General features: G+C 30.3%; 1 protein-coding gene across 1 annotated transcript; it reads left to right on the forward strand.

Annotated features, from left to right (window-relative positions):
* Positions 1-579, forward strand: LOC120576010 (heat stress transcription factor A-5-like). The gene is made up of 3 exons (XM_039826960.1): positions 1-163; positions 224-382; positions 467-579. The coding sequence occupies exons 1-3, from the start codon at positions 1-3 to the stop codon at positions 577-579; spliced, it is 435 nt and encodes a 144-aa protein (XP_039682894.1).
* The last annotated feature ends 15,873 nt before the right edge of the window (positions 580-16,452 follow it).

Consider the following 16,452-nt stretch of genomic DNA (forward strand, 5'->3'; position numbering starts at 1 on the left):
ATGGAGAAGAGGCAGACAAATTTGCAGAACTTCTTTGAGAAGCCTCTTCAAGATTCTTTTATTGTTGAACTTCTTTCCGGAAAATTCGAATCCATGGATTTGGCAGCTTATAATAAGAAAAGGCGATTGTCTCAGGTTGATCACATGCAGCCTATTTCCGAAGGTAGCTTGGTTGACAATCCTAGCAATATCAGACTGGAATTTGGGAATGTTTTCTATTAAGATATCTCAAATAAACTAAGACTAGAATTATCACCAGCTGACTCATATATGAACTTGATATCAGGTAGCACACAGGGTTCAAACGAAGATGTGGAAAGCCTGCAAAAAAATCTCTCTGAAGGAGAACTGACAGGAATGCAGACAAGAGTTAACGTTGATGGTAAATAATCTGAAATTAAAGTTTCCTCAAACCGAAATGTGGCTAATGAGGCTATCAATCTAGCTGATCCAAAGGAGGTTTCAGGTAACGTCCAAGTCGAAGTAGCTTCTCGACATGAAGTGAATGATGTGTTTTGGGAACAATTCCTTACTGAAAGACCATGCTATTCAGACAATGAAGAGGCAATATCCAACTAAAATATGTTTGGTAGTGTTGTAGAAGTTCAAGCTTTTAATGGTTTTCAATTTTCACTGGTATCGAGACTTGAAAGTGACTATGCAGTTTTGAATATATACTCCTATATGATCAAGTTTTGAATGGTTGTCACAGGTATTGTCAAATTAAAAAGTCTTCGACTATGCGGTTTTTATTTCATGTTTACTCGTATAACTATGCAGTTGTTGCTGGTTGCTTTAGGTCTAAAAAAAATTAATTTTGACGTATTAGTTGTGTTTGTGTGGAACCTTCTTTCAAAAATATTTTGATTAGCTTTTGAAAAGCTAATTTAATACAAAAGAGAGAGAAAGTATTTTGATATTTAGAGTTTTCTTTTTGAATGCTTCTTAAACTATAGTTTTTTTTTAATCTCTAAAGAATTCTTCAAATTATTTATATCAAACTGCTATGTATATGACCCGTGCAACTTTAATTATCTTTTATTTTGGTAAAAATAATTAATTTGATAGTTCTATTGAGTTATTATTTGATTTAGAAAATGACTATACTATAGGATGACGTTGATAAAAATTACTTTTTATATGGATGACGTGTCGTTCATTTGTATTAGGAATGAAAGTCAAAATCATAAAATAAAATAGCATGGAAGTAAGAAGCAAAACATGATAGTAGAAAAAGATTAAAAAAAAAAAAAAGCAAGAAAATAAATGTAATTCAAAGAAGCTTCTCGAATTAGTGCGGAGGGCTACCACTAAAGTGGGTATTATGCATTTAAACTATCTTCTACATTTTTTTTTCTTGAACTTAAACATCACTTCTATAAAAGCTTCTTCCCTTTTCATAGTATATTTTCATAGAGGTGATATAGACATAATAATCCAAGCTTAAGAATTACTCATATTTAGTTTAGAGATAGGTTTTTTTTTTTTTTTGTAGGTGAGACACATGCATATTTCAAGTTTAAAAATGACGTAAGTTTACTCTATATATGATAGATATATGAATATAGAGATAAACAATCTATATTAAATAATTGTTAGAGTTGAATAACAATCATAAGATTAATAGTAATTTTATGTATTTGTTTAGAATGAAAAATGTCTCCCATTCATCATTAGTGAGTAATGACTACTTCAAACTAAATGAGAATTTGAAGTTGTCTCATTATTCCAATGTGTCCTATTTTATTGAATAATGAAAATGGTCTATTCGTCTTTTGATTAAACAAGAAATTTCTTATGTTTGATTACATGTGTCCTTCGTCTAAAAAATTTATATACTAATTGTGTGGAAGATGTTGGTATTATTTGATTTGGTTTTGTATTTGGTAGGAGAGTGCAAGAAGGTGCCTTTTGCTTCTTTTCCAAGTTGACTTTTTTGAAAAACCCTTATTTTCATCTTTTAACTCATACGTAATGATGCACTATAAATAGAGACTCTTGCGCACACAGTTAATCAATCATAAACGTGTCAAGCAAGATAGAAAAACAAGGTAAGGGTCCATCATCAGGAGCTTCAAGGCAGACGATCTCAATCCTCAACTTGTTCTCTCTAGGGTATGTTTTTCAATTGTTTTGAAATGATGTTGGTTTCCATGCCAAACTAAACCTCTTTGATTATGGTTTCACACTGAACCCCTTCTTCTTTGATGGATTTAATTAATAATGTTTTTCATTCAGATTTTAAAAGAAAGTAGTCAATAGTAAATCCACCTATAGGTTTTAATAAGTGTATATGTAACCAATGTGTCATACATTTGATCTCATATTCAATATTATATCCATTTGATCTCATATTCATCCTTCAATACATCACCCAGAAAGTATAATCATCCAATACCTCTAGGGTATACTTTTCAATTGTTTTGTAATGATGTTGGTTTCCATATCGAACTAAACTTGTCTGATTAGGGTTTCAAGATTAACCACTTCTTATTTGTTAGATTTAATTAATAATTTTTTTTATTTAGTTTATGTTTAAATAGTCATATTTAATTTTATATATGTTTGGTCTCTAATTCTTTTTGAATTGAGAATTTGAATCGATAATCTTGAAAATTAATCTATAGAGGGATAATTGGTTTCACAACCCTTGTTTCAGTTAGATAGTTACAATAGTAAAATAATTTATTTTCTAAATTAAATTCTTTTTATGGAATCTTAAGGAAACCCCGCAATCGTAACTGGTTGAATTGCATGGATATTAAAATTAACTTTCAAAAATACATCACAGAGTTTTAAACATAATTTTCTTCAATCAAATAGATATGGCATGAACTGGTTGCGTTAATTCCAACAAAGATGAAGGGCAGATTTAAGTATTTCCTAATCGCCATTATGCATTTGAATCGAACCAACCTAATCTCATATTAGACAGGGCAATATAACCTTGTAACCCTTTTAATCTATTTACTTTTATTTACTTTCAAAAAAGATCTGTTAATTACCAATTTGAACGACAATCCTTGTGAAGAAGATAAACTTATTACTTTATTCCTTGTTACGATCTAGTGCACTTGCCAATATTTACACTATTCGTCCATCCATAATTGTGGTGTTAGATGGCCATCAATATCAACCATTGTGGCGATAATGGTTGCCATTCATTATGAATTGGGAATAATTTCAAAATATTGATTTCATATTTTTATTTACGGGAATAAATTTTATTTTTTGAAATATGTAAAATCCCTTTTTTATATGTGAGACATATATTTTCAAGGATGTGAGTCTAAAATATTATATGTGAAAATCTCTTTTATAGAAGTGAATTGTTCTATTAAAGTATTGTAATTGTGAAATTACTTTAGACTCAATTTTGTCAATCATAGCACCAAATATAAATGTATATGAATTTATAATTATTAAATTTTATGATGCCTTGTTCTTATTTGAATGCTCTTTGGTAATATCATAAAAGATAATTTTGAGCAATTCTGAAGGCAATTGAAAAATTATTATTCTTGTATTGTATTGATCTATTGTTAGAAACCATCTTTTGCTTTATTGGTTGTTATTGAATTATGAACCAATTGAGATGACAATATGCTAAATTGTGCGGAATTTTCTCTAAGTCATCGAAGCTTGATGACTCTACATACAAGGAGAATTGATTACACTTTTTTAGGTTAGCCATGATTTAACTAATTTAAATTCCTTTTATTGAATTTGATTACACTTGTTCCCTTATTATATAAGGGATGGACATATCTTATTGGTCTAATATTAATTGACATGACCATTGCGTGATAGAGTAAATAGTTGAATATTTGTTTAAATATTTTCAAAAGTCTGGGATTGATAACCCAACTATCATTCTCTATCAAGTGGGAAAATCTTACATGTCAATTATCTAAAAATGAATAACAAATATTATAGTATTTTCTCTAATATTGTTTTGTTTCTAGTTTGTCTTTTTATCCTCAATAGTAGTGAAATTCAAGTCTCATATATTTCCGATGCGTAGGTAATTGATTTAAATCATTACATGTTAATGAGATTATGAGTTTAGTGGTAATAGTACTATTCCAAAAGATAACACATAATTATATATTTATCTTCTTTTATGTGCTTTTAACGTACTATTCTATCAAATTGTATCAAACAAAATTATGATGAATGCAAATTGAAACGATATTGACCAGTTTAAATGTATTTAAATGATACATTTTTTTTTTGTGTAATATTTTGACAAGAGTTATTGATTTCTATGCAAAAAGAATTTCATGCGTTGATATAGGCCGTTACCATCAAAGTGGTACCACCTCTATTGATTGATTGATGAAATTTCATTTTGTAGCTTGAGGAATGTTTTTAATCGTAACATGTAGTTTCTTGCCCAAAGGTGGTTATTGCATTTTACAATTAAAAATTGATCAGGGATAAAGTTATTTGACAATGTTTTGAACTAAGGAATTTGCCTGCCCAAAGGTGACAATTTCCCGAATTCGATACATGTTCATTGATTAACTTATGTGAGGTTTTGACGTAGGCTTTGCCATAGTTTGTGCATTTTGCCCAAAGGTGATTGTACAATTATATTGGCCTTATTATGATAGCTTGTATATTTTAAGCTATATCTTGTCAATTGATATATTTTAATGCATTCATGTTTTGTATCACATATTTCTTCAATGGATAATTGTTATGCTTTTGTTATGCATGCTCATTGATTAACTTATATGAGATGGAGTTATTGAAGTATTTGTTGAACCAAAGAATTTGTCTGCTTAAAGATGACAATTTCCCAAGTTCAATGTATCCTCATTGATTAACTCATTTGAGGTTTAGGCTTGGGTTTTGACCTTAGTTTGTGCATTTTACCCAAATGTGATTGTACAATTATATTGGCCTCGTTATAATAGCTTATTTATTTTGAGCTAAATCTTGTCTTATGACATATTTTAATGAATTTATGTTTTGTACCAATGAATTTCTCTGTGAATAATTGTTCTACTTCCATCGAGATGTTAAACAAGTCAAACCGTAAGAAATGGAAGTAAGATTTGGAGTTGCCTCTAGGAGAACATGCATGAACTGAAATAACCTTTTGGTAAGTGGGAGATGACTCACAAGTTAAAGTTCCTTACCATATTGGCCTCCATGTGTCTAATGAAAAAGTTATTGAACGTGAAAATATGAAAATGTTGTAATTTAGGTGTAATTGTGAAGTTAGTGGGAGATATCAACTTAATTTCAGATTAATATGATCTAGGAGTAATTGTGCAGTCAGTGGGAGATGAATCTTGTTTTGAGAAAAATATATTTTACATAACCTTCATTTAGGATGAATCTTGTTTGCGTTACCTTGTTGGAGCAACTTTGTTTTAGTTTTACTCTTGGAGGTAGAAAACTAAGTTTTAGATTAAACTCACATGACTTTGCTTCATCGGTTGTTCATCTATATAAATTGTCTCTAGTAGATGGTTCATGACTCCCTAGATCTTTTGTTGATGGTTTGTATAAGTTGTCTTTGACTTCACATATCCTTGATTCATCTTTCGTTGTCAAATTTTTTGTTGCTATAAGATCTAACGATGAGGGATAAGAACTTGGTTCATATTTATTGGGAAAGGGATGAGAAATTAATCAAAATAAATATTATACCTTTCTTAAAGTTTGATGATCTAGATACTTATGTGGATTTTATTATAAGCAAATTTATTAAAACCAAAATAATGGGTACAACTAGCAGCTCTCAACCCTTTGAAATTGTCACAACTCCTATAGTTTATATTAATAAATTATTTATTACATTCATTGGCTCCCTAACTTTGACGTTAATTGTTGTTTTAACCAAATGACTTAGATTCATTATTTTCAAAAGTCACTTTGAATAACATGAATACTCTGAATTCTTTTGATATCTTTGGTTAGTGAGAGTTTGAATTTTATATTATCAATTTTGTGATGATGGAATTTTCTTTCACTTATTATCTTTGGTATATTGATGTGAATTTTCATTCAATTTAATTATTGAAGATGAGATGAATTCTTGTTGTTCTTCATAAGCCTGATTTTGTGTTTATCTCTAAGTCTTGGATGGATTTTGTACATTTCCCCAGAAGATATCTAGCCAACCTTAACCTGAAACTTTTTGCAACTCACACTAGACTAAATATGCTTCCCAACCTGTGTTGTTTTTGTAACTCTTCCTTAAATCATTTTATTTTATCTTCTGATGGTAGAAATAAGCATAGATCCACTGAAAAAAGATTAGATAGATCCATCATTAACAACTCTTGGTTAGATTCCTGCCACTTCTCATCTTTTTCAACCCTAACCAAACACCATTCTGATCACTACCCTATATTTCTTAATGTACAAGTTAACAACATTCAGTCGGCATCTCAGTTCAAATTTTATGAGAATGTGGACATCCCACCCTGATTGTTTAAATTTAGTTAATGATTGTTGGAATTCTACAGTTGTTTGTTGTCCAAAATGTTTGTCTTGACTAAAAAGCTTAAGATTCTTAAAGAGAGACTGAAAGCTTGGAATAAAGACAGTTTTGGCATTGTTCATGATGCTGTTAAAAATTGCTGAGCTAAACCTGCAAGCTATTCAACACGTTATCCAAATCAATGGTCCATCTAAAGCATATTTGATTGAGGAAAAAGAAGCTCACAAAAAATTTGAAGAAGCCATGGACAGACAAGAAACATTTTGGAAGGAAAAAGCTCATCTTAACTGGCACATGGAAGGAGATAGAAACACCAAATATTTCCATAGAATTTCAAAAATAAAAATCTCCTCCAAAACCATTACCACCCTTCAAAATGGTGAACAAGTTCTCACAGAGCAAGCTCATATCTCAGAACATATCATTGTATAGAGGATATTGAAGAACAACATGAATAAGAAGGAGATGAAGATGATGTTGTTAGGTGAAAACCATGGACATTAACGTGCCTATTCCTTTTCAATTTTTTTGATTTCTTTTTTTATTTATTTACTTATTTTAAATAAGTAAGTTTTTTTAAAAAAATTAATTCATTAAATGCCACGTGGCGTCCATCTAAGGGCCACATGGGCTTTGACCGGGTCAAAATAGGAGGGGGCCACTGAGGCAAAAGGGGGTGAAGTTGGGGGGCTGCAAAGTTTTTTTTTTTTAATAGGGGGCCAAAATTGCTACAGAGCCAAACTTAAATGTTATGCTCAACTCAGCATCAAAATACAAAAATTAATGCACAAAATCATAAGTTTCTTAAGTCTCTAAGCCATCCAAAAAAGCAAGTTTCTAAAATTGTTAATAAAACTATCCAAAAAATAAACAAGTTAATTTCTTCAAACGTTCAACCCTTCTAAAGAATAATAGGGAAGGAAAAATAAAGCCTGAACTTTATTTAGTACGTTGTTATCTCTGTATGTTTATGAGAAGAAGAAAATAAACGTCGCACGTTCATAACACTGTGATATTGAGCTAGGCTTTCAAAAAGAATTGAATTTTAATTGAAAACCGGCCCAAAAAACAGGTTTTTTGAAAGGTAAACTCTCAAACTCGGACAAGTTTATCTGATTTTACCGATTTTAAGCCGTGCTAATTCGGTTAAACTCGATCAACTTTCCAATTTTATCAAAAAACGAGTTTACCTCTCAAATTTATACGACTTTGACACCTAAAAACGTAAACTTGATCGAGTTTACGTTTTAACACTCGATTTGCAAAAACATGATGGATATTGTAATTTAAATCGCACATTCACTATTGAATATGTAAACATGAATAATCAATTTTGCACCTGCAGTCACTCGTGTAACTCGGCAAGATTAGGAATATTGACATTTATATGATGAGAATAAGTAAACCATACAATGACAGTTGAGGTGATGCAATTCATTTTGAAGCAGTTTAAATAATTTTAATTGATGTGTATGACTAAATTTGTGGTGTTACCACGTGGCCGAGTATTCGTTCGTCTTATGCCTTTGATAATCATCAAAAACCCTACTTGAAAGATTAATAATAATCTTATGTCTTTGTTTAGAATTAAAAATGGTCTATTCGTCTTTTGATTAAACAAAAAATTTCTAATGTCAGTAATGTTATAAAATTTCTAATCTATCATTACATATGTATCCTTCGTCTAAGAAATTTACATAAGCTTTCTTTCCAAGTTGATTTTAGTGGAAAACCCTAATTTTTATCTTTTAACCCATACGTAATGTTGCACTATAAATAGAGACACTTGCACACACGTTTATTCAATAATAAAAGTGTCAAGCATGATAGAAAAACAAGGCAAGGGTCAAGCATCAAGAGCTTCAAGGCAGACGATCTTCATCCTCCTCTTTTATACTCTCTAGGGTATGTTTTTCAATTGTTTTGAAATATGATGCTGGTTTCCATGCTAAACTAAACATCTTTGATTATGATTCCACAATGAACCCCTTCTTCATTGATGGATTTAATTAATAATGTTTTCATTCAAATTTTAAAAGAAATTAGTCAATAGTAAATCCACCTATAGGTTTAAATAAATGTATATATAACCAACATGCCATCGTTTGATCTCATATTCAATATTACTAGTTCCCCTACCCGTGCTAACGCACGGGCATTTAAAGTTTGGATAATAATTTAGTTGATTACAAAAAGTATAGTACCAAGCCGAGGATCATATAGTAAGAAATAAAAATACAATATATCCAAAAAATTTAAAATGATGGTTCAAGGTTGGTGGAGTTATGAACTGGTTCTTTGTATGTAGAAGCTTATACATTATGAAATACCTCCTTGTATACGACATTGGCTATGTTATCAATGCAATCTTCATTTTCGTCTGTTATGAGTATTTTCAAACCTTTCCTTGATGTTACCCTGGAAACTGCGACATATAATTGGCCGTGAGAGAATACAGATTGCGGTAGGTAGATGCCAACTTGTTTTAATGATTTACCTTGACTTTTATTAAAGGTCATTGCGAAACAAACAGTAATAGGACACTGCCTACGTTGGAACTTGAATGGAATTCTGGTGTCTAAAGGTTGCAACGATAGTCTAGGCACATACACCTTGTCCCCAATATCTTTAATTATCTAATGTAAAAAATTATAAAAATTTAATATTTTGAAAATATTTGTCGAGAAAAATCAAACAACATCTTACATGCTAATATTTGTATTTATAGATTAGTTAAAAAGTATGGTTAAAGTAAGTCAAATGAATAATGCACATTGCAAAAATTGGACATGTATTTTGAAACGGACGAAGTATAACATAACAAGGAACTTCTACGGTACACCCGCAAATTAAGGTGTACCGGTACTCCTACTTCAAAAATCTTTAAATTAACTATTATTTTTATGGAATAAAAAGCTATTTGTTGATATTTATATTTTAGAAAATGTCATTTCATAAAAAAAAAAATATCATTTCATTGTTTATACAAATCATACTAATTTTTTTACATTTTATTGTAAAAAATAATCAAAATTCTCTATTATGAGTAATAAAAATTCAGAAAATTTTTATTTTATTTTGTCGAATGTTTTTGATAAATAAGATTTAATTATTGTAATTATAAGCGATAGAAAATAATTTTTCTCTTCAAAAAATAACATATTTAACTAATAATTTACTGATTTGGTATACCAATACACTCAAATTTTTGGATGTACCATATAATTTGCCTAACATAATAGCATTTTTTTTTTTTTTTTTTTTGTTGAGAGAAACATAATAGTTGTATACTAAATTGGTAGTACAATAAAGGCAAAATGAGTACAGCCGATGATGTAATATTACAAAGGTGAAATCTACCAACAAATACTCAGGTCCAAGATGGTTACAAAAACGAAACTGAAAATCACACCTATCATTATGAGCATCTATCACACTATTATTACTCGTAACTTTGTTTAACTGAAAATACACCAGCTGCAAAATTCTAAAAATTAGAGTAACCAACAGTAAATGTGATTAATTGAAACCAACATTTCTGATGAACCAACATTCCTTCCTGCAGAATTTTCAATCAAGCTACAAAATAAATTCCTGCACTTGTGAATTGAAAGAAGCAACCGAAATCTCCGACAACAACGGTCACAAACATAAAAAACTTCCAATGAAATAAAAGAAAGTGAGAGGTATCAAGCATTTCAACAAAAATAATCTCTACATTTGAAAAGAAATAAAATACACTGAGAGATGGACATCCATTTCAACAAAATTTGAAGATAAAACCAAACATCTCATTGGCCAAGTTTCCTTTTATATTTGCACACCAAAGAACATTACACATTACACATGCTCATAAATGGATATCAACATGTGGTTGTGCATAAAACCATCAGCCAAACTGATGTAGCTAGTGTCGTCCAGACAAAACTAATTAGGAAGAGGCCTTGAAACAAATACATGCTCTAACAGCCAAACACATAATTGAATCAAATATTTATGGAATTTTGCGGTCTCAACATGACCTGATTGCATTTTGCGGTAACAATAAATTGCTATTCTTTGAAAATAAAAACACATCAAACCATTCTCAGTATTAAACAATCCAAATCAAAACAAAAAATTGGACCTTTCATAGGCACAACTTGATGCTTAAGTAATAGTTGCATAGCTCCAAGCCATACCAGTTAAAGATAAACCCAAGACATCTCATTACCCTGTTTTGCTGAAAAATATACATAAAAAAACTTATATAATCTTAGAACTCTCATCCCAAAACTACACCAAACTATGTACAGTTAACATTAGAACAATTATAGTTAAACAATGAAACATGTTATCAACAAAAATATGAAATCTAAATGTTCATGACTTGATTTTCTTTACACTATTCAAGTCATGCTTGTAATTCATATACATTGTATTGAAAATCATTACCATCCTTGTAGCCATTCTTCATGTTGAAAACCAGTTAAGCATTTGAAACCACTTCCGTGTATGTTTTTAAATGCATTATAATGTGTTTTTATATGCATGGACCATGTTCCTAAAATGTATAAATTGCATGGAAAAAAGAGTATGCACCTTGTGCTGTTTAATTAGATGGAAAAACGAGTTGCACCAATGTCTTATGGCAGGCATAAATACTGGTCTAGCATTTACCGAAGGCCTTCTCTTGGAAGATGAAGTGCAAGCTTAAAAAACACACATGCTTAGATCATATGCTCTAATACATTTCTTAGGGGTAAAATATAATTTGCCTTGATATTATTAACGTAAACAACACCTTATAGCACCCTTCAAAAGAGAATCTGCTACTCTTTGCGCAAATATTAACACAGGATTCAATAACTCAACATCAATTTTATACATCAGACCACAACATCCAAAATCTACACCAAAAGCGCAAAGACTATCTTGACTTCCAACTTCGAAAATTTGCCAATTCAATTTCATTTGACTCTCAAAATCCAGCTGCAAATCATCAAAATATTTCATTTACATCAATCACTTTAGATATGTCAATCTATAACCAACTCTTAAAAACTCAACACCAACCTTGATTTATGAAAGAAACCTAAAAAAGTACCAAAATCCACTCCTCGCAATCATAAACCTTCAACATATGTATTGACTTTGCTTAAACCTCCCTTTTAAGCAATCTGCTATCTTGCAGCAACACTCTTTAAAAAAAGGATTAAAAAAAAAAGAGAAGGAGGGATGATGAAAAAATTGTGCAGAAATTAGAACTAAATAAACAGGTAGGGCAAAAAAGAAAAAACTAAAGAAAGAGTAGAAAACACTTCCAAAACAGTTGTGAGCAACCAATTCAAGCTAACGAACATAGAGAATAAACTGAAATAGCAAAAACATAAAATCATCTATCAAAGAATTGATACAATAGAATGAAATTATCAAACCATTGCTAAAAATTAACCAAAAAAACAAAATTGAACAAATTAAGGAAATAATTTAAGAAAATATAATTACTGATGGATCCAAGTAATGAAGAGAGTCAAATTCATCCCCACAGCTGGAGCCCCTACCACCACACGAGCACCTTCCTTAATTTTCCGAGCCTTAACATTTAAAAAAATCAGATCATTATTTGGATCATTGCAATAAAAAAAAAAAGTAGAAATCATGAATAATAAAGTTTCAGACTTTGGAGAATTACCTATTAACATTTGATATGAAAGCATAGTTTGGATGTTATGTTGGTGCGCCATGAATCCGCAATAGCAAGGGATGAAGTAGCATCAGAAACTCTGAATGGATGAATATATAGTAGGCTGACAACTCTTGAACTTTTGCATCCAATTCTTGGAAAACGGCCATTCAATGAATTGATAATTGGGACATCAATGTATATGATTGTTTGCATTCCTCAAATATAGGCGTTTTGAAGCTGAATTAGTTGTTTTGAATTGTGGTTGCATTAAATATGGGACAAAATATAGTGGACCAATACAACAAAGAGTCATTGGCGCCAATAGTTGTAGAATTAGGGTTGGCAATCTTTCTTAACATTGTTATTAGTATTAGAAATAAGTAAGATATCAATTTGATCTCATATTCATCCTCCAATACATCACCCAGATAGCATAATCATCCAATACATCTAGGGTATACTTTTCAATTGTTTTGCAATGATGTCGGTTTCTATGTCGAACTAAACTTGTTAGATTCGGGTTCCATGATTAACCTCTTCTTATTTGTTGGATTTAATTAATAAAGTTTTCCATTTAGTTTATGTTTCAATAGTCATATTGAATTTTATATATATCTGGTCTCTAATTCTTTTTCAATTGAGAATTTGAATCGATAATCTTGAAAATTGATCTATAAAGGGATAATAGGTTTGACCACACTTGTTTCTATTAGATAGTGACAATAGTGAAATTGTTTATTTTCTCAATTAATTTTTTTTTTTGATGGAATCTGAGTATGAATCTAGGATTTTTAACTCATCTTAAGGAAACGTTGATTGTAACTGGTTGAATTGCATGGATATTAAAACTAACTTCCACATATACATCAGAGTTTTAACCACAATTTTCTTAAATAAAATAGATATGGCATGAACTGATGATTTACCACGTTAATTACAACAAAGATGAAGGGGAGATTTAAGTATATCCTAATTGCCATTAAGCATTTGAATTGATCCAATCTAATCTCGTATTAGACCGGGCAATATAACCTTGTAACCATTCTAATCTCTTTACTTTTATTTACTTTCAACTAAGATCCGTTAATTACCAATTTGAACGACAATCCTTGTGAAGAAGATAAACTTACTACTTTATTGCTTGTTACGATTTGGTGCACTTGCCAACGTTTACACCTTTCGTCCATCCTTAACTGTGGTGTTAGAGGGCCATCATTATCGACAATAGTGGCGATAATAGATTCCATTCATTATGGATGTCAAGAAAGAAAGCTTATGGGTAATTTAATTCCCTCAACCAATCATAATTTATTCATCGAATTCTTGTGGTGGAGATGGTGTTGATAGTCCAGCAGTTAATGGACTAGGTAAAAAAATTAGGTAAAGACTTAGTGGTCTACAAAAGGAACATTCATTTTCTTTTTAAATAGCGATACTTTTAGTAAAAATTATAGTATGCAAATTTAAAAAGCCCATTAAAAAATCATTCTGCTAGGCCCAAGCCCAAAAATCCAAACCCTAAAGTCACTTTTACCTCTTTGTACTCTTTCTCTATATAAGACATTCTCTATATAAGACGCCGCTGCATCTCATTTTTCTTCGATTTATGTATTCTTCTTTTCTTATCCATTTTCTTAATCTTTTTTCTTGTTTCTCCTTATTGATATATTCTTGGAACATCTAATTTCCTTTGTCAGTCCAACTTCTTAAGCAAATTCGAGTTTTGACGTTAAAATCAGGCATGAGATATTCTTGTTATGATAACTTGAGCAAACATATTATTTGTTTGATTTCAAATCAAGCCACTTTGTGCTCTCGATCAACCATGATTTTTATGAAAATTGGTGAGGAGCAAAATGAACAGGACGATGATGATGATGTTTTCAAAATAAGCATATTTTTCTAGCGATCAAATCGACGACGTACCAAAGGTATACAATCAACACCAAATCCTCAATTCGATTTATATTTATTTGTCATTATATAAATTGATATGCATATCATATTATTATACTTTTATTTTTTTTTACATATACGAGTTTAAATTTTTTATCGCTGAATGAGTTATAACTAACTAAAATATGATTAGTCGAAAAATATAGATTATGAACATTTAATTTTATATTACTGATAAGTTTTCTATTCAAAATTTATCATCTTTATGTACTCTAACAATATATTGTAATAACATACTATTTGTGATCATTTTCTAACATTTCTATATAACAAAGAAATTTTACATGTTATTAGAGAAAATTTCTTTTTAAAAAAAAGTAAAAAATTAGAGTAATATATTTACCTTGAAAAAAAAACACCAACTTAATTCATATAAATTTACCATTTATAAAATACACAAAAAAATATATATTATAATTATTATAATGTTCTGTTATTACATTTAACAATGACATGGTTTTTATCTAATGATTTTTATGCTTTTTTCACCTGTCCATAAATTTGTGTTTTCAGGAAATTTTAAGTGAGCACCACGCTCCGTTCGGACTACACATGACAAAAGAAAGCATACAAAGCAATGAAGATAACTACACATTGTATTTATCTGGATGAATGGGCAGGGTAAAACTCAAAGTGATAAGCATATAAAGCCATGAAGATAACTACACATTATAATAATGGAATACTTTGTTCACCGTTATCATTTAAGGTCTTATATGATGACCTTCCTCTTCTAATTTCTCAAGACATGTGGTGATGTAGGTGCTAATAATTATGGTCCAAAAGATAGTTCATTGTCTTTAACTTCATTTACTACAACTCAATTTCATAAGATATGATATGTGATGCATCACAATCTTATGTTAGACCCAAGGTTATATGTACTTTAAGGGTAGCTTTTAAGCCAAAACTTGAATTATCTTTCATGCATTTTTGCATAAATTTTATATATAGTTTTTAATTGATTCACGTTGTTTAAGACTAAATGTTATGAGGAAGGGGATAGGCATGGTTCATTTTGGTGGAGGATGTTGTGTAATGTCCATCGGGGGGGGGGGATGTTGTGGATTGAGAAAATCAGCAGCAATTCATTTACAAAATTGAAATAACTAATTGCAAACTTGATTCATCACATAAATGAAAGTACCAAAAACATACTTACCTAAAACAAAAGTACCAATTCACTCATTCTTATTCTTCATTTGGGTCTTGTGCTCGTGATTTTCGGATATCAAACCATTAATTGATTTGAATCGTCAATCTTTGAACTCTCGATTTTTATTCGTGGGAAGGGAAAAAAATGAGTAAAAACCCTTATCGAGACTTTGGATTCGGGGGTTGGTTACGCGAAGGGAAGGTGCTAGCACCCTAAGCGTCTACGGTATTCCGTAGGAACCTCTTACCTAATTTATCTTGTGCTAAATTCGTTGCTTATTTGAAAATTATTACCTAAAAATCTAAGTGAAAGGATGGAGGGAGAAGAAGTATGTTTTTGGTTATTTTTATTTGATTTGGAAGGATTGAAAAATCCTATGCCTACATACCCTTAAAGAAAAGGGATCAAAACCAATGTAATTCACCTAAAAAGTTTCTTTTTGGTGGGTTAGGTTGATTTTAAGATTTTTTTGAAAATGGGTTTTTAGAAGAGAAAGAGGCCTCAAGGCATGAGATAAAATAAGGTGAGGTTGGTCAAATTTTAATTACAAAGAAATCAAGTCTATCATGAATATTAATTCAATTAAGCATTTGATTAAGAAAATAAAAGGAAAAACACTTGGGTTACAAACCAAGGTTTATTAAGAAAATATTTTTGGAGTTTTGCATATTTGATTTTTTTGGTAAAATGATTTTTTTTCTAAACTAAACGGGATACTAGCGTAACGGCGTAGAACAATAAAAATAAGCGTAAAGCGGTAAATAAAGTGGGATAATGTCGGTGCTTGTGTTACCTACATTATTACATCAACCCCTAGGTACATTCTATGGTCTCAAGAGAAATATAATAGCAAGAAATAAAAAGTGCACAAAATAAATTACATCAACTTCCTAATCATACATAGTAAAATAATACAAATGAGATAAAATGACAAAAAATTAAATATGCATGAGATGATTCAAATATACTACAATAATAATGACAAAACAGTAAATAAACAATTAACACAAAGCAAAACATATTTTTTATAATTTTTAGAGAGATTTTCAAAAGTGAAAGAGATGCAGAAAGTAAAAACAGGGGTATAATTAACAAAACTGTAGTGAATTTTAAAAACAATTGGGCTTAAGCAAAAACGGGTCGGTTCGGGTTACTGGAGCGGGTCATCAGGTTAAACATTAGCCGCATGATTAAGATCAGACAGATTAAGAT

The sequence above is a fragment of the Medicago truncatula genome, chromosome 6 (assembly GCF_003473485.1).
Source record: "Medicago truncatula cultivar Jemalong A17 chromosome 6, MtrunA17r5.0-ANR, whole genome shotgun sequence".
Lineage (NCBI taxonomy): Eukaryota > Viridiplantae > Streptophyta > Magnoliopsida > Fabales > Fabaceae > Medicago > Medicago truncatula.

Coding starts and splice junctions, on each gene's coding strand:
- LOC120576010 (XM_039826960.1), top strand. CDS start 1: ATGGAGAAGAGGCAGACAAATTTGCAGAACTTCTTTGAGAAGCCTCTT. Junction 164..223: donor CATGCAGCCTATTTCCGAAG/GTAGCTTGGTTG, acceptor TTTTCTATTAAG/ATATCTCAAATAAACTAAGA. Junction 383..466: donor GACAAGAGTTAACGTTGATG/GTAAATAATCTG, acceptor AGGAGGTTTCAG/GTAACGTCCAAGTCGAAGTA.